This window comes from Canis lupus, chromosome 9, assembly GCF_003254725.2.
Source record: "Canis lupus dingo isolate Sandy chromosome 9, ASM325472v2, whole genome shotgun sequence".
In the NCBI taxonomy this organism is placed as follows: Eukaryota; Metazoa; Chordata; class Mammalia; order Carnivora; family Canidae; genus Canis; species Canis lupus.
The window spans coordinates 42,828,144-42,847,053 of record NC_064251.1 but is presented as its reverse complement, the minus strand read 5'-3'; the positions used below and the strand labels follow the sequence as shown (position 1 = coordinate 42,847,053).

Genomic DNA, 18,910 nt, shown 5'->3' with positions numbered 1-18,910 from the left:
TATGGAAATACTTTGAGACATTTATGGTAATACTTTGTCTTGAAATCACATGAAATTTTTCTTAGATATTTGGACTCCTAATCTTAAAATTCTACCAAATTCTGTTCTTCTGGTTAGGAACAGTAATATTTTGAAGGTTCTCTAGCTCTACTTTTACCCATTTATGTGTAAATTGGTCAACGTTTTCTCCCTTAAAAAGGGCTTTAATCATTAATTAGGTATATTTGTCCTCTTTATAATCAAATTTGATTTTAAGAGTATATCTTCTGATGAGTTAAAAATTCCTCCCCATATTCATTTGCCTTGGATGTATTGAATTAAACCAAATTCTACTTCTTTTCTCTTTTTCTTTTCTTTTCTTTTCTTTTCTTTTCTTTTCTTTTCTTTTCTTTTCTTTTCTTTTCTTTTCTTTTCTTTTCTTTTCTTTTCTTCTTTTCTTTTCTTTCCTCCTCCTCCTCCTCCTCCTCCTCCTCCTCCTCCTCCTCCTCCTCCTTCTCCTTCTCCTTTTTTAGAGAGGGAGCAGGGCAGAAGGAGAGGGAGAGAGAACCTTAAGCAGGCTCCATGTCCAATGTAGCCCAACATGGGGCTCAGTCTCAAAACACTGAGATCATGACCTGAGCTGAAATCAAGAGTCAGATGCTTAACTGACTGAGCCACCCAGGCGCCTCTGTTTTCTCTTTTTTTATTTCATTTTCGTTATCCATTCCTGCAGGAGAAAAATAATTCTAAATCTATTTAGTGACATGTTTAGTTTCTCAATGAGATGATAGTAGCATTTTGGGCAGGGCAGTTCTTTGTTGTACAGGACAACCTTGTGCGTTGCTAGACACCTAGTATCCCTGATCCTCATTTCGTTAAATGCCATTTGGGCCACTTTCCTCCTCCAAACCCCAGATATACTGAACAACTAAAATGCCTTGAGGGAATGATATGTTCCACAGTTGGGTAACAGTGGGTTAAATAATAGGTATAAATAACTTTTCATGTTATTTTCTCGAAAGAGAAAGCTTAATGAATCTGATTGCAGATAAGGTATGTTTGTATTAAAAACTTAACTTAAAAAGTTTTAATTTTTGCCAGAGTAGTGAACCCCAAGACATTGTATTCTCAATGTTTACTTTCAAGGCTGTTTAAAAAAAAAAAAAAAGAGGTGATTTTGCTTCTCAGGTTTATCTGTAATTTAGAATTAAAATATTATTATGTTTCTTCTTTGACTTATAATACTAAAAACATTCCATTTGTTAGAGTGGAGGGTTCTACATAAATGCTTAAAAAGTGTATTTAATAAACCCAAGTATATAATTTTTTAATACTTTGTGGCTAGTTACTTTAATTGTGAAATATTTTTGTCTACAATTGAATATATAGAGCACTTTCAAGCATGGACTTGGCACTGCTGTAAGTGGCTGAGCTGCTCCTTTGTGGGTTTAAAGCATGCCTGGAGTGGTACTTCATGCATGCCTCAGTGTATATGGTGAAGTGGTTGTGCATCCTTCTGTACTCTGATGAGTGCTGCATGTGTGAAGGTGGAGTGTGTCTGTATCAGAGGTCACGTCAATATGAAGTCTATTTTTATAAAGAGAAACCTATATTGGCTAATTTTTAAAATACTTAGCATCAGTAACCTTCAATGAATAGTTTGACAAAAAAGCATAAATTTGAGTCTATAAAGTGTCTTTTAAAGGTATACTTTAGATAATGATACTTTATCATACTGTAGAATGTTTGACAAATTATTTCTTGTTATGATTGGCTTTTTTCTTCCTGTGGTTGAGGCTAATAGATATTGAATCTGAAGTACTTTCTGACTGAAAAGGACTATATATAAAATAATTATGCAGATTTATGGAATTGACCATTAAAAAGTCTCACTGAAGACGGTTATAGAAATACTTTGTCTTGAAATCACATGAAGTTTTTCTTAGATATTTGGACTCCTAATCTTAAATTTATTCATTGATTCTTGGTTCAATACACACCTCATAAGTTCTTTTCTTCCATGATTCTTCAGTCAAATTCACAGATTTTGTTTCTTACTGTCACATTGTCATATAAGATACAAATTTTACTGATATGTTTTTGAGGGGTTATGTAAAATTGATAATACTTTGCAGTTTGTTTTCTTTCTGGGAAACATTCATACTCAATTCATAAGTACAATGTTTAGATCTAAAATATTCTGTTTCTTCCTAAGGAACCTGAAAATCTGTTCACTACTTGAATATTACTATACTGTAGACTGTCAGCTTCAAAAATGGTACCCCTAGTATTGTAACTTTTTTTATCACAACATGCTGTAAGAGATGAATTAAAGTTATAAGATCTATGTTATGTACTTAATCTTTATTGGCTTCCTTTAGGTTAAATTAGATATGTTGTTATAATTGGGAAATTAAAGAAATAGTAATATACACATGTGACCCAGAAATCTTAGCGATCAGCAGAACATGCTGTAGCTGTATAGTTTTTAGTATTCTATTTTTTTTCCTTATGGCAGTTTGTTGTAGTTTCCTTACATACTGAAAATGATAATGGTCTCTTCTTACTGAGAGGTTGGAAAAGTTCTCTCCAAGGCACTTGAAAATTTACTTAACTATCTCTTGAAGAATTGCCATAGTTTGCTCATACTATGTACTTGCAAAAGTATTGCATTTGTTTGGCAGTAAACCTAGTGTTTTCAAGGAGGAAAGAAAAGAAATGTCTACTTTAGTTGACTAGTTTCAGAAGGGACACATTTAGTAACTGCTTAAAACACTGTAATTTTTGCCAACTACATGATGCCTAGTTTTTAACACACATTTTATTTGAAAGTATATCTTTAACTTTTACGTTAAAATGAATAAATTTTTATATTATAAAAAATGGCAGTTATGAAAATCACTAAATCTTAAGTTAAAATCATATTATTTTAACAGATGCATCTGGTGTCATGTTACAATTTCAGCAACTATCGATACAGCATAATAGTTTGGATAGGATGTTATATGGGATGCATATCTCTTTAGTTACTAGTTTCTGACAAGATATTATGGGATCAGGAGAATGAGTAGGACAATTGTCTCAATGCATTTTGTGATCATGAAGCCTTTGGGCTTTAAGCTGATTAACACAAGCTGTATAAATTAATAAATATATGGTAATCAAGTTGTGTTGATTGCTTGGGCAAGTCAAATGACTAAATTGACCAAAGGTTAAAAGAGTCCATTTTATAGCCAAACTGAAACTTGATCATTTGTTAGGAATTAGCTTAAATAAAGTAAGAGTTGGGGGAATAGCAGAAACAACCTTACTATCCAAAGAGAATTTATTTCTCCCTCACAGCTTTGGGGTCCCTTCCTATAAATAGAGTTCAGGATTCAAATTGTGTATTGTAAGTTAATCATATAATTTACTATCCAGTACCTAGAGTTTGTAATCTGATTTTAAGGTAATATAACCTAAAGTATTCTAGAATTATGGGTGAAGAAATTAGAAGTTGAAGTTGAGAAATAACTTCGTTTTGGATGAGAAGGAACCTAGACATAGGGTGTGACACCCTTACGTCCTCTTCTTGTGCTAGTTGCATCATTCTTCCAGGTACTTCCTATGTAGCGGGAGTGTCATAAGCTGGAAGCCTATGTTTGAAGTTGCCCCATTGCTGTGCATAATCTCCATATGGAATGAAAATTCATCCATTTTTGTAGTAACTGATAGATGGACTTTATAACTTTAGTGATTTTCATAACAAAGTAATGAATTTTAAAGTTAAATTAGATACTCTTCAAATAAAATAGGCATTAGAAACTAGAACCAAAGCCAAACAGGTGAAACTGAAATAGATAAATATTTACATAAAAAATTACCTTTATACACTAATTAGGTATGATCAGTTTGTCTTTGTGATGATCATTAGTCTTTTTGTGTATTGTACCATCATTGCATATCAATTTAAGATTATAGGTTTACTAATAGCTTTATTTCATTTACTAATTTTGTGTTGTACTTACCATTGTTGTTTGTAGGCATATAAGTGATGGTTTTGCCACATATTCCTTCAACATTGTGTTGAACCACTAATCTTTTTTAAAGCTTTGATAATTAGCATTCTTACGTGGGAAAATATATACTATATACATATGTTTCTGAAATGTGTAAAATATTAAAGTTAAAAAAGGAAAAAGATTGGCTACAGAATTAGCTCTCTAAAGACTGTTTTTCAGATTCATTAACTTATCTGTTAGAAAATCAGTCTTATATTCTTGTGCACATGAAGCAATTTGTCTCATCATTATTATATTTTAAAATAAATGTATGGGTTAGTGTTTGAATTAAAGATATTATTTGAAGACTTTGGAAATCATGGTGTGTGTTTGCATGGTCTTAGAAAGTTATTCACAGAAGGATAAAACATAAGGCTACAATGTTAACCAGAGCGTAGAACTCATGCAAATTTGTACTTTTCCTCTCTTATGGTCTCTGTTTTTCTCCAGTCTGCATTGGATTGGTGGCCTAAGATTGATGCTGTATATTGTCACTCAGTTGAGCTTCGAAACATGTTTGGTGAAACACTTCATAAAGCAGTGCAGGGTTGTGGAGCACACCCAGCAATACGAATGGCACCGGTAAGATTAATCATAATTTGAATCCTACCTTCTTCCTATTGCATTTTCAGTATCTCTATCCTATTCTTGCTTTTTTGATTATTTTAGAAAATCAAATGAGTCCCTTTTCTATAACTGTGGTATGTTGTATATTGCAATATTGTTGCAATGCTAGTTATCTATTTTCACTATTTCAGTTAATTGAACTTATTTTTCTTAGAGAAATATTCTTACAAAATGCTGTTAAAATCTTCTTCTCAAAAAAAAAAAAAATCTTCTCTTCTCTTCTCTTCTCTTCTCTTCTCTTCTCTTCTCTTCTCTTCTCTTCTCTTCTCTTCTCTTCTCTTTTTTTTCTTCTTTCTTTTTCCTGTAGCTTTTCCTTAAGAATCAAAATATTTTGGTTTGATCCTCATCTTTGGGGATGAGTAAGGGTGGCTTGACTCCTAGATTAAAATGAATGTTTCTACTAATACTCAGTTTTGCCTTTTGGATACTGAATATTCCCTGCATAGGAAATTAGAAATAAAATTAAACATTTTTATTTAAAATAAAAATATTTCATGTTTCAGCAAATATGCTTTGTGTGTTGCATATTGTATTGAAGTTTGTGTTTAAACTTAGTAAAAGGAGTGTTTTTAAATTAGGTATTCTAATAGATTAATCTTCTTGTGGAATTTTAAAACTCATGGAACCAATTTAAACAGAGGATTATAGGGCAGCCCAGGTGGCTCAGCGGTTTAGCGCCGCCTTCAGCCCAAGGTGTGATCCTAGAGACCTGGGATCGAGTCCCACGTCAGGCTCCCTGCATGGAGCCTGCTTCTCCCTCTGCCTGTGTCTCTGCCCCCCTCCCCCCTCTATCTCTCTCTATATATGTTAAAGATTTTATTTATTTATTCATTCATGAGAGACATATGTTTCATTTTATTTTCATATGATTTATATATATATGTCTCTCATGAATAAATAGAATCTTTAAAAAAATAGAGGATTATAGGATTGTAGAAGTCATTTCTTGGTATTTGTGTATAGCAAGAGTATTACACATGGCAACTCTTGACATTGATTGGTGGTGCTTTGTCTTCTGCTTATTTTCTGTTCTTATTGGCTGCTGTTGCTCACATGATCAGATGCCAACCAGTCACTGTTTCGCAAGGGCTTCTGTAGCTGTATGACCCATTGTAACTACATCAGAAAAGTCCTTATTTCTTTGACTTTTCTCTGTATAGTTAGTTATAGTCACATCATGTCATTTCAAATGAAAATGTAGCTTTTTTTTTTTTTTAAGATTTTATTTATTTATTCATGAGAGACACAGAGAGAGAGTCAGAGACACAGGCAGAGGGAGAAGTAGGCTCCATGGAGGGAGCCCGATGTGGGACTCGATCCCGGGACTCCAGGATCACACCCTGGGCTGAAGGCAGGTGCCAAACCACTGAGCCACCCAGGGATCCAGCATGTTTTTACCTATTGGTTTTATCTAGTAAATTATCCACTTCACACTTATAATTTAAACAGCTTCCTCCCTGGCATGCTTCTTTTTTCCCCAAGTTCCCTTAGTAAAATATTTTGGTTTAATAAAGTTGTAGTTCACTCTTATCCAGTCATCAGTAATTGTTTCTGATGATTTTTTATCTCTGACGTTCAAATAGAGAAGTTTGCTATACCATATATTTTGGGATTCTCTAGTCTAAAAAATTATAGCCAAAGAGCATGGCAGTTATGTTTTATTCAATAAAATAAATAAAATACAGTTATTTTTTAGTTGACTTTTTGTGATAACACATAACTTAATTTTTTTAAAAATCAAAAATTCCAATCTAAGTTAATTGGAGGTAAACATAAGTAATTTACTTAAATGTCATTTAACTAGACATCACTTAAAAAGTTTGGAAAATACCTTAAAATAAATTGTTTAAAAAATACTCATTCTAAATATCTTCTAGGAAGTTAGAACTTTGACTTTTTAAGTTTTCTACTTCTTCTGGTAGAAAACTAATGACTTCCAACAATAGAAATTGGTAGAAAGTCTGGGAAGCCTGGGTGGTTCAGCAGTTGAGCTCCTGAGTTTGGCTCAGGTCATGGTCCTGGAGTCCCGGGATTGAGTCCCACATTGGGCTCCCTGCATGGAGCCTGCTTCTCCCTCTGCCTGTGTCTTTGCCTCTCTCTCTGTGTTTCTCCTGAATTAAAGAAAAGAAAAGAAAAGAAATTGGTAGAAAGGTAATATTTACTTCCACTGTAATTTCAATATCCAGTTTACCAGCTATCTGCAATTTAATCTTATGTGCATGAAGACTGGAAAAAAAGATGAAACTAAATTATTCTTTTGAATAAAGACAAAATTTGATTGGTAGTCTGAAAATGTTCCCAACATTTAGAAGTTATTTTACTTCTTAGCTCTACTTATTAGCTGATTGTAGAAGGAACATACTATATTAATGAAAGTTATTTCATAAAAGCTGTAACTAGACGTTTTTTGGTCCAAGGACACCTATGATAAGAATTTGGTTTTTATTTCCTATTATTTTCTGAGTGTATCAGTATATATTTGATTGGCAGAATTGTTTTTAAGATGTTTATATTTATGTATATATGTATGAAATTGTGTGTATATGTACCCATATACGTATGTACGTATATATTGTACATAGTGGCTAAAGGAGAGCTTTCTGGCTGATACTCTTAGCAGGAAAAACAATTAACATATTTAATATGAAATAACTTTTTAGAATAATAAAATTTTATAATTTAGATGCTTCTTAGGTGAATCTTACCCCTCTTAAACCCAGTGAGTGAATAGTCAGATAACATACGTGGAAATATTGAGCTCTCCCACAAGCTGCCAGGCATAGTGTTAACACCAGGGAAGCATGATGAACTAAACAGACAAGGCACTTTCCCTCACAGAGATGCCAGTCTTGTAGATTTTGCTAGAAAACTTCTAATAAAGAGCTCACTACAGGTGGCCATCAAGTCTGGAAACACAGGAAATTGATAATAAATGATTTAATAAAGAAGTGACAGGGTATCTCAACCTTGGCACTATTGACATTTTGGAATGTTGTAGGGGACTATCCTATGTATTGTAGGATATTTCGCAGCATTTCTAGCCTCTAGCAACTACATGCCAGGAGTACCTGCCCTGCCAGTCCAAAAATGTCTCCAGACATTTCCAGTTATCCCCTGGGAGAGACAACTGCCTCCAATTGAGAACCACTGTATTACATGCATTACATGTTCAGTGGGTCATCCTCATTTGTATTGCCTCAGTTGATTCGTGTCTCTGATAAACCTGAGCCTTTGTCTTGTTACAGAAGTAGCAGTCAAAGAAGTTCAATCTGTAAGAAGGCTTTATAAACCACCCTGAATTTGGAGGTAGATATATTTCTTGTCAGAAAGCGCAATTTGAAGGTTTTTCTTTAACCAGGATGGACTCGTCTCTCTGTCACTCCCATTCATCACTCTGTTTTTTGGAGCTCTATAGAATACTTTCAATTCTTCTGTATGACAGCACTGAAGATACTTGATTAAAGTTCCCCTGTACTCCTCAGGTTTTGTTTTATTTTCATATGATTTTAGTATTGGGAGGGATTTTATTATTTCAGCTTTCTTTAAAAGCTTGTGGGATTTGTGTGTATGCTGTTTGATCTGCACAAATAACTGTTTAATGAATGACAGTCACATGATTAGTGAATGGTTGACTTTCATTTCAGTGTCTGTCCAGTTCTTCAGCTGTCTTCCTTCACTAGTGCATTAGCTTGATCAAAGCAGGAGTTCTGTTTGGCTTGTCTAGCACTGGATTCCTGGCTCCTAGAACATGTAGTAGGCATTTAGTACATATTTGTTGAATGAGTGAATGAATTTCTTTCTTGATTTGTCTTTAAAACTCTCCTCTGTTTTGCTTCTCTTTTGGAAAGAATTCAACCTAACACTTTTTTCCAATTAAAATGACATATTAAAAGATCTGATTTTAGTGTTCCAGATGTGGTATAATTGAAGAATGCCATAACCTGCTGTGTCTGCATACCATGTTTCTACTAATGCATTTTAAAGTTTAAAGTTGCATTATTATCTTGGATTGAGCACTTGGTTGGTTAAATTTTTTAGTCTTTCCATATGAACATTGAGCCATAGCTTCTCCATTTTATATTTTTGTGATATTTTTTAAAGTTTGAAATATTTTTTAATCACTAATCATTTACTGTTTTAAAACTAAGGTAGTCTATTAATAACAAAAGTATGCATTTTCACAAATATGTGTAATTTCTGCACATTTTGTTTCTGAGATCCTGGCTCAAGAAATGCTCTTACATGTCTATATAGTCATAGTCTTAAATAAGTTAACAAATGGTTTGGGCTTTTAGTAAGCAGCTAAATATTCTCATTAATTAATTATTCCTGGGAATGACCACTTCTATTCTTTGTCAAAGAGCATGTACTAGCCTGGATTCTTACTAATATTTGCAGTATGGAAGGTCAATGAGTAAATTAATGAATGGATTATTTTTCTTACATTTCTAGTTCAGAAATACATTTCTTCTTTAGCTTTGTTGTTCCTGATTTTATATAATCCCCCAATTGGTTATTAATTAAAAGGTATTTGAATTGAAAACTCTGTTTAACCTTTTCAAGTCTTTACCACATATTAGGCAGCAGTGCTAGAACAAAATTTATATGCTGATACTGGAGATGTAGAGATGACATAATTGAACTATTACCTAGCTTTTTGAAAATGATTATTGAATAAGAGATAATTATTCTGTTAATTGTTCTCTGTTCTGTGGTCCTGTGCAATAGCTGCATCAGGGAAGGGGAGTTATGCTTAGTTACAATTTACTAAATAAATTTGTTTAGTGAAAGTTGATCACTTTGATCTAAGGTGTTACCATGACTTAGAATGAAAAAAGAATAGAATTTAATGGGAGCAGACAGCAAAAGCAGAATTTATTAAATACATTCGGTAAGATATTGCCAATGGGATTATAAAATAAAAGCAAGCAGTATTTGTAAGTTTTGCTGTTTCTTTCCTGTAGTGACATTTTTGAGCATTAATGTGTATGTTTTCCCTTTGAGGCAAAAACCCTGCAGCGTTCTAGGGTGTACTAACAAATGTGTCTTATACTGAAACATTGAGAATTGTGGCTGTGTGTTACAGATATATATGCATCTCGACTTTTTACCTTTGAAAGACAGCCCATTTACTTGGACATTATTAATATGGATGCACAGATGCTGGATAGCCTGTTATTTGTTATTTGCAATTTCTCCAAAGAAGCCATACAGATGCCCAACAGGCACATGCTCAACATCACTAAACATCAGGGAAGTGCAAATCAAAACCAAAGTGATAAATCACCTCACTAGTCAGAATGATTAGAAAAAAGTCAAGAATTAACAGATGTTGGCAGGATGTGGAGATAAAGGAACCCTGCACATTGTTGGTCAGAATGTAAATTGGTACAGACGCTAGGGGAAATAGTACGGAGATTTTTAAAAAAATTAAAAATAGAGATATTATACAATCCAGCAACTCTACTCCTAGATACTTATCTGAAGAAACAAAAACCCTAATTTGAAAAGACATGCACCCCTGTGTTCACTGCAACATTATTTATAATAGCAAGATATGGAGGGAACCTAAGTGTCCATCATACACACTGGAATATTACTCAGCCATAAAAAATGAAATCTTGCCATTTGCAACAACGTGGGTAGACCTTGGTATTATGTTAAGTCAGACAAAGATAAATACTATATGATTTCACTTATATTTAGAATCTAAAAAACAAAACAGAAACAGAATGATAGATATAGAGATCAAACTGATGGTTGTCAGAAGGGAAGGGCCATGGATGGGAACAATGAAATAGGTGAAGGAGATTAATTTAACTTTCTTTCAGTTGTAAAATAACTAAGACATGAGGATGTAATGTACAGCATAGGGAATATAATCAATAATGTAACCATTTTTAATATTTTTATTATTTTTTTTTTAGATTTTATTTATTCATGATAGAGAGAGAGAGAGAGGCAGAGACACAGGCAGGGGGAGAAGCAGGCTCCATGCTGGGAGCCTGACGCGGGACTTGATCCCGGGACCCCAGGATTGCGCCGCGGGCCAAAGGCAGGCGCCAAACCGCCGAGCCACCCAGGGATCCCTCCCATTTTAAAAAAAATACTTATTTTATTATTTATTCATGAGAGAAAGAGAGGGGCAGAGATACAGGCAGAAGGAGAAGCAGGCTCCATGCAGAGAGCCAGACGTGGGACTTGATCCCAGGTCTCCAGGATCAGGCCCTGGGCTGAAAGCAGTGCTAAACCGCTGAGCCACCTGGGCTGCCCCTGTTGTAACCATTTTGAATGGTGACAGATGGTAACTGGACTTACTGTGGTGACCATTGTGTAATGTATATAAATATTAAGTCATTATGTTGTACACCTAAAACTAAAAACATAAATAAATAAAGGGGTATGTGTCAGAACTTGATTTTTTTGTGTCGTTTTAAATGAAGGGGGCTATTTGTAACAGTATAAAACAGTATAAAAGGTGGTTTTATGTCCAGAATGCAATTGTTGGATTTTTTGTTGAATAACATTCGTAATTATGGCATCAGCATAGCATCAACCATACTGTCTCTGTAATTGAAGCACATTTTTTGTGCTTCATGCAGACTTACGTAGCGTAGACTTTTGTGACTTACGCTTGTCAAAGAGTTCTTTCTCTGTTTTACTAATATTCTTCAGGCAAAATACATGCATCCTATTAACTTGAGAGAGGTGGAACACCTTGAAGGAAAAAGCAAAATTTACGGTTAACTGTTAAATACAGTGATTGCCAATATGGCATATTTCATATTTCATCAAGTCTAAGAAACATGTATTTTTAGTTTTTAACATCTCTGAAATTGGGACTGCATCTTATTTGTCTGGTGTCTTAAGAGTTGTTGGTCTTTCATTTCTTGTGGAACATTAACAATGCAATTATTAAAATTAATGTAGAATCTATGAAATATCTGTATATTTGTGTGAGATAAATGTTTGTTAAATGAATGGTTCAGTGTATGTATTTGTGAGAGCAATAGACTAAATATTTTATCCCTAATGTTTCCACATTTTGGAAAATCGTTTTTTTACGTAGGAGTCAACTTGATACTAAAGTGTTTAGTATTTTTAATAGATTTTCACTTTATGACACATTATATATAAGAATAATATAGATGCTGCAAAAATAGTTTCCATTTGTTTGTTTTTTAAATTTAATAATATTAATCTTTTACTTACTTTTGGATGCTTCTACTCATACCATACATATGATGGGATAAAATGTCTCTTTTTTTCAAAGATTTCTCTAATGGATTTATTTTTAAAAGTTAGATAGCTATTGTCTTGAATTTGATGTCTGATTTTTACAAGGTGATGACATATTTTTGTTTTTATTTTTAGAGTCTTACATTTAAAGAAAAAGTAACAAGCCTTAAATTTAAAGAAAAACCTACAGACCTGGAGACAAGAAGCTATAAATATCTTCTCTTATCCATGGTGAAACTAATTCATGCAGATCCAAAGCTCTTGCTTTGTGTAAGTATTTTTTATGAAAGGCCTTGAAATTACTACAATAACTTAATTTGGCTTACGTGAAACACCAACACCTTGGAGATGATTATTAGCTAAAGAATACTCACTGATCCTTTCTGATCATGCTTGAAACCTAAGACATCTTTAAGAAAACTTATAGAGAAGTTACATTTATTTAATGCTACTATAATTAAATTTCTTAACCTTTCTCCTTAATTTCCCCTATCATTAAATAACATATTTTGGTGAGATCTTTCTTAGCCTTGTTTCCAGGTTTATTCTATTTAGACATTGTCCTGGAATGGGGATGGAGGTAATGAAATGAACATAAATCCAAGTTTTTTCTCATATTCACAGTTGGTTTTTAAATCTCCAATTGCGATTGCCAAACCATTTAGCTTTCTTATTTCCCTTTCTTCTGTCATCAACCTATTATCACTGGCTTCGCCTGAAAATACTGTATTGGAAGGAGAAGGAGGTAGATGGGTGTGGTTAGCACTTAACTATTGTTATAACTTTGCTTTTGCAGCCTCAGATGGTATTTGATTCCTGGGGCACCACTGTAGTACACAAAGTAGTGAGGAACTACCAGATGTAAATGAGTGCTAGTTATATAAGTAATTGAACGCATAGGCTCTGGAGACAGACTGATGATGTGATTTTAGGTGACTTAACCTCTCTGTCTTCCTTTTCTTATAATGATGATAATAGTCCCTGTCTCAGAGAGATTGTTAAGAAGCTTGAGATAGTATAGTCATGCTTTTAGGAATGAACAATGTTTAATAAATGCATAATTAGCACCAAATGTTAACTATTATTACTATTAATAAAATACAATCGACATTAATATTAATGTTATTAATGCCCCAAATATGGCAGTTTTGTATTTTGAAGGTCATAGGTTAACATGTGTAACCTTTGTTGAAGTTTCTACCCTGGAGAGCAGCTTCTGGAAAAATTTCTTAGTGCTTTGGCAAAAGTTTTTATAAGTGCTGACAAGGTGCTTTCAAATTACTATATATAGGAGTTCATAACTTGATGTCCATATGTTCAAGAGTTCTGTGAACCCCTTGAATTAAAAAAAAAAAATGTGTACATGAGTATTTTTTCTGCAGAGAAGTGAGAGAGGGGAGAGATACACAGAATTCTTAAAGGGATTAGTAATGTCAAAGGAAGGCCTGTGATATTTTGAATTCTTTGAGAAGCCCATCCAAATTTGGGAGTTCTATAGAATAAATTGTTAGAATCTGACATGGAAAATTCCATAGAGCCTTATCAGTGAGACTGTGAAAATAAATCCCCTGTCTCCTCACATCTTTGTAGCATAAATTATTTTCAGTGGGATTTCATCATGCATTTTGTGTAATATATTCATACCACTCTGCATGCCTGTACATCAGAGTAAAGAATGCACCAGTCACTGGTGTCTTCAGTGTTCAATATTTCATTAATCAAAGAATAAGAATTTAAACAAAACTTGGTATTTTCCAAGGTTGAAATTTAGCCAGCTGAAGTCATTTAATTGAAATTAGTCTCTTTGCTGCCATCTAGTGGTGAAACAACTTTTCTCAGCATAACCAAAGTTAAAATAGTGACTCATTGTAAATAATTATTCTTATTTACACGAAGAATTCTAAATCGTAGTAAGTAGGAGCAATATAGGAATAACTACTAAATGATGTCAGTCATGGTATTTTTAAGGTAACATGATTTGATTGTCTACGATTCCTACCATCTCTGCCATAATCCACTGCTTTCATTTTGTCAGGCCTCCTAATGGCCCAGCTCATACTCTCTTCTACCTCCCTGTAAACATTTCTCTGCACTGGAGTTAAACTTATGCTGATGTCTTTAGCAAGAAAATCTTATCATGCCTCTTGCCCAGCTTAGAACCTTTTAGTAGAAATTGCCCTTGGAATAAAGACCAAACTCCGCATAGACCTACAGGGGCATGCACAGTCTGACTCCCACCCGCCACGTCTGCCACATCTAGCATCCTCTTTTTCTCTCTTTTTTACTGTCGTCACGGTGGTCTGTCTTTCCTTCCATCTTACCTACTACATTCCTTCATACCTTCTCTTGCTCTTCCTTCTGCTTATGATCTGCTTCCCTATTCTGGCTAATTTTGAGCAATTAGCTACTAGCCTGAGGGAGCCTCTCTGCCTGTGCCCCCTTTCTCTAGTTAGGTTCTCCAAGCAGCACGTACCTTTGCAGTTCTTGTCTCATTTGCAGTTTCACAGTTGTTGGGCTGGTTATTTTATTGATGTTGGCCTTTTCCACCAGACTTCCATGTTCTTAGAGGGTAGGAAACACATCTTTTTAATGCTCTGTCTTCAGCTTTCAGTAAATGTTACTGAGTTATTCGTGAATGAACCTAAATTTTATAAAGTAAGCCAACAGTTTTGAATTACAAATATCTTAGGATGAGGGTTTACCTTATCATTATAATGAGAAGGAATCCATAGTTAGCAAAATAAAATGGGGGCATAAGTTGCATTGGTCTCACTTCAGTGAACCACATAGGAGCATCTGGGTGGCTTGGTTAAGTGTCCAACTCTTGGACAGCTCAGGTTGTGAGATTGAGCCATGTTGCAGGCTCTGCGCTCAGCAGGGAGTCTGCTGGAGATTCTCTCCTCCCTCTGCCACCCACCCCCAATAAATTCAAAACCAATCAGTTCCAAACCAGAGGTATATTATTTAGCTAGTGTAGTGTTGGTGAAAAAAATTTACCTACTCTTTATATTGATATGATTTTAATTAAAAAGCTAATACCTAGCTTTTATTTTCTTTTAATTAGGATTTTCTCTGGACATTATTCACATGAAGAAAGTATAGATGTAAATTAAGTGAATCCTTAACAAAAGCAATATTGACTTTTAAAAAAATTCCACAATTATTGTAGCTTGTTGAGATATGATTCACATACCATAAAATTGACCATTTTAAAGTATACAATTCAGTGGTCTATAGTATATTCACAAGATTGTGCAGTGTCACCATTATCTAATTCTAGAATATTTTCATCACCATAAAAAGAAGCCTAGTGTACCCATTAGCAGGCATCTTCATCCTCTTATCTTTAGCTCCTGGATAGATAGTTTTTTTAAATTGAACTTGCTTTTTTTCCTTGCAGAATCCAAGAAAACAGGGACCTGAAACCCAAGGCAGTACAGCGGAGTTAATTACAGGACTTGTCCAGCTGGTCCCTCAGTCACATATGCCAGAGATTGCTCAGGAAGCAATGGAGGTGAGGAGAGATGAATTCTAGGCTCTGGAAAGGAAGTACATTCTTCATGTACATTCTTCATGTTTCTTTTGTTTGTGGTTTCAGTGAGTGATAGGTGTCATTTCTGGACATCTGTCAGAGATGGCATTTCTAGAAAATGATATGTTTGTTTTTTGTATGCTGTTTTAAGAACTCGATAGAAAGAAGGGGTTTTTACTTTATGAGCAGAAACATTGTGCAAATTCATATATTTCATACAAAACCTTAAAATTTTCTTTTTTTTTTTTTAAATATTTTATTTATTTATTTGAAAGAGAGAGAGAGGCAGAGACACAGGCAGAGGGAGAAGCAGGCTCCATGCAGGGAGCCCGACGTGGGACTCCCATCCTGGGTCTCCAGGATCACCCTAGGCTGCAGGTGGCACTAAACCGCTGTGCCACCAGGGCTGCCCTAAAACCTTAAAATTTTCTAATTGTAGTTGACTTTTTGGAGTTTTTAAAATATATATTGAATTTTAAATTGAGGTCTAATTACATATCATAAAGTTTACTCTTAAAGTATTTAGTACAGTATTTTTCACTATATTCACAAGGTTGTGCAGCCATCATCACTGTCTCGTCCTGAAATATTTTTGTTACCCTAAAATGAAACCCTGGAATTCTCCATTCCCCTATAACCCCAGCCACTGGCAATCACTAATCCGTTTTCTTTCTGTCTTTATAGATTGGTTTATTCTAGCCATTTCATATAAATAGAACCATAAAATATGTGGCTTTTTGTTTCTGGCTTCTTTCATTTAACATGTTTTCAAGCTTCATCCATATTGTAGCATGTAATAATACTTCAGTGTTCTTTATTGCCAAATAATATTCCAGTATATGCATACATGACATTTTGTTTGTTCATTTGTTGATGGATATTTGGTATTGTTTTTACTTTTTGGCTATTATAAGTAATGCTGCTATGAAAATTTGTATAAAAGTTTTTGTGTGAATATATCTCTTAGGTATATATACCTGCCAGTGGAATTGGTGGGTCGTATGGTAATTCTGTTTAACTTTTTGAATGAGCAAACTGTTTTCCAAAGTGACTACATCCTTTTCTACTCCCACCAGCAGCATATATGGGTTTTGTTTCTCTGTTCTTGCCAACACTTACATTGTCTTTTGGATTATAGCCATCCTAGTAGGTGTGAATATAGTTGACTTAAATTTTTTTTTTAATAATGATTGGTAAATACAGTTTTATAATGTTAGTTTATATAGTTTTATAAATATAGTTTTATAAAATTTAAAACCATCTTACTGAAGTATGATTTACATATAAATAAAAAATCATGTAAGATTTATAGTATTTCTAGTCACCCTGGGAAAGTTCTGTGTCCTGTGCCCCACTCCGTGTCCCAGATTCCACTGATCTCATTCCTATTGTAGATTAATTTTGCCAGTTCTGGAAGTTCCTATGACTGAAATCTTCTGCTATATATTTCTTTTTGTCTGGCCTCTTTCACTCACAAGTTTGAGATTCATCCCAGATATTACATATGTTACTTCCTTTTTTTTTTTTTTTTATTGTTGATAAATACTCTGTTTACTGATTAAAGCAGTTTATTCACCTGTTAATGGCCAGTTAGGTGAACATATCCATCATTGTTGAAAGTTGTCTTGTGCTCCTTTGTGTTTCCTTCCTCCCTCTCTCCTCTTACTGTCCTGTCTGCTCTCATCCTTTCCTGGCAACCATTCACTTGCTTGCTGTTATTGCAGGTTAACTTGCATTTTATATAAGTGGTATTATAAAGTATCTTTTCTTTTTGTCTTCTTTAACTGTGTGCTCATCATAAATTCATATATGTTGCTGCATGTATATTGCTGTATAATGTTCCATTTTGTGGCCAGAGCAAAATTTATCCCTTTACTTATTGATAGATATTTATGTTGTTTCTAGTTTTTGGCTATTACAAATAAAATTTCTAGAAACATTTATTACAGATTTGTATATGTGTCTACACATATGCTTTTATTTCTCTTGGGTGAATACTAAAGAATGCAAAAATTTTACTATGTGGTCTTTATGAGAGACACAGCTTAAATATAAAGACACTGTGTGGTTGATATTTCAAGGACAGGAAAATATGCCATACATATATAAACTCAAGAAAGCTGGAGTAATATACAAATACCGAGTTTAAAGCAGGACACGTTACTGGTGACAAAGTGGGACATCTCATTATTACAAAAGTGCCTAATCTACCCAGAAAATAAAACTTTATGAACCTAAAAGCAAAGCTTCAAAATATATAAATATATATATGAAGTAGAGCTAGACAAATTCAGTTGTAGTGGGATATGTGAGCATACTTTTCTCAAAGCCTAATAGAATAAATAAGCCCCCAAAATAGTAAGGATAGAAGATTTGAACAAGATTAACAGGACATATATAGAACATTGCACTCAATAAATACTTTCTTTGGGGATCCCTGGGTGGCGCAGCGGTTTGGCGCCTGCCTTTGGCCCAGGGCGCGATCCTGGAGACCCGGGATCGAATCCCACGTTGGGCTCCTGGTGCATGGAGCCTGCTTCTCCCCCTGCCTGTGTCTTTGCCTCTCTCTCTCTCTCTCTGTGTGACTATCATAAATAAATAAAAATTAAAATAAATAAATAAATACTTTCTTTTCGAGTGCACATGGAACGTTCAATATATCCTGAGCATGAAGTAAGTCTCAACAATCTAAAAGATTGAAATCATTCAGAATTTTTTGGTGACTGCAGTGTAATTAAGCTAAAAATCCATAATAAAAAGCTTTATGAAATATCAAATGAATATGTTATGTTTTTATTCATACTCTACTAGTAGGAATGTAAATTAGTACAACCATTGTTAAAAATTGTTTTGCGATATCAACAAAGTAAACATAAGACCTAGCAGTTCTATTCTAAGGTATGTATCCAATAGAAATGCATATGTATGTTTACCAAAAGACACATTCAAAAAATATTAATAGTATAATTTGTAAAAAGTACTCAACCCCCTCTCCCCCTCCAAGACTGGAAGCAACTTAAATATATCAACAATAGAATAGATAAATAATTTTGGTTATATTCATTCCATTGATTACAACAGTGAAAAAAGAATGAGCTATTCCTGCTAAATGCAGAGCATGGATGAATCAGTATCACAAGCATAATGGTCAGTGAGAACAGCCAAACACAGAAGAGAACACACTCTGTGATTCCCTTTATATAAATAACAAATAGGCAATAGTAATCTGTGGTGGTAGAAGTCAGAACAGTGGCTACCTTTGTCAAGCACTAATGATTAAAGGGAATATGAAAAGGGCTTCTAGGCACTGACAGTGTTGATCTGGGTAATAGTTACATGGAGTATGCACATTTGTAAAAATTCTTTGAGCTATATACTTAAGATTTGCTGCTTTATTGTTTGTACTATATGTTTCATTTTACCAAAAATGTTTTAGCATTCATTGTTTGACCCATTGCTTATATTTGTGTACATTGCTGTTGGACCTATAAAT

At 34.1% G+C, this 18,910-nt stretch overlaps 1 protein-coding gene across 9 annotated transcripts in view; it reads left to right on the top strand.

Moving 5' to 3' along the window:
* NF1 (neurofibromin 1) overlaps nucleotides 1–18,910 on the top strand; it is a 274,304-nt gene that overhangs the window by 93,578 nt on the left and 161,816 nt on the right. For 6 of the 9 annotated variants that reach the window (XM_049114226.1, XM_049114228.1, XM_025476460.3 and 3 more), the window contains 4 exons: nucleotides 1,369–1,398; nucleotides 4,470–4,601; nucleotides 12,021–12,155; nucleotides 15,286–15,399. In XM_049114226.1, the coding sequence (XP_048970183.1) occupies nucleotides 1,369–1,398; nucleotides 4,470–4,601; nucleotides 12,021–12,155; nucleotides 15,286–15,399 (411 nt within the window). The remainder of the gene's footprint in view (nucleotides 1–1,368; nucleotides 1,399–4,469; nucleotides 4,602–12,020; nucleotides 12,156–15,285; nucleotides 15,400–18,910) is intronic. The other 3 variants (XM_049114227.1, XM_025476459.2, XM_025476457.2) reach the window with 1 other exon arrangement.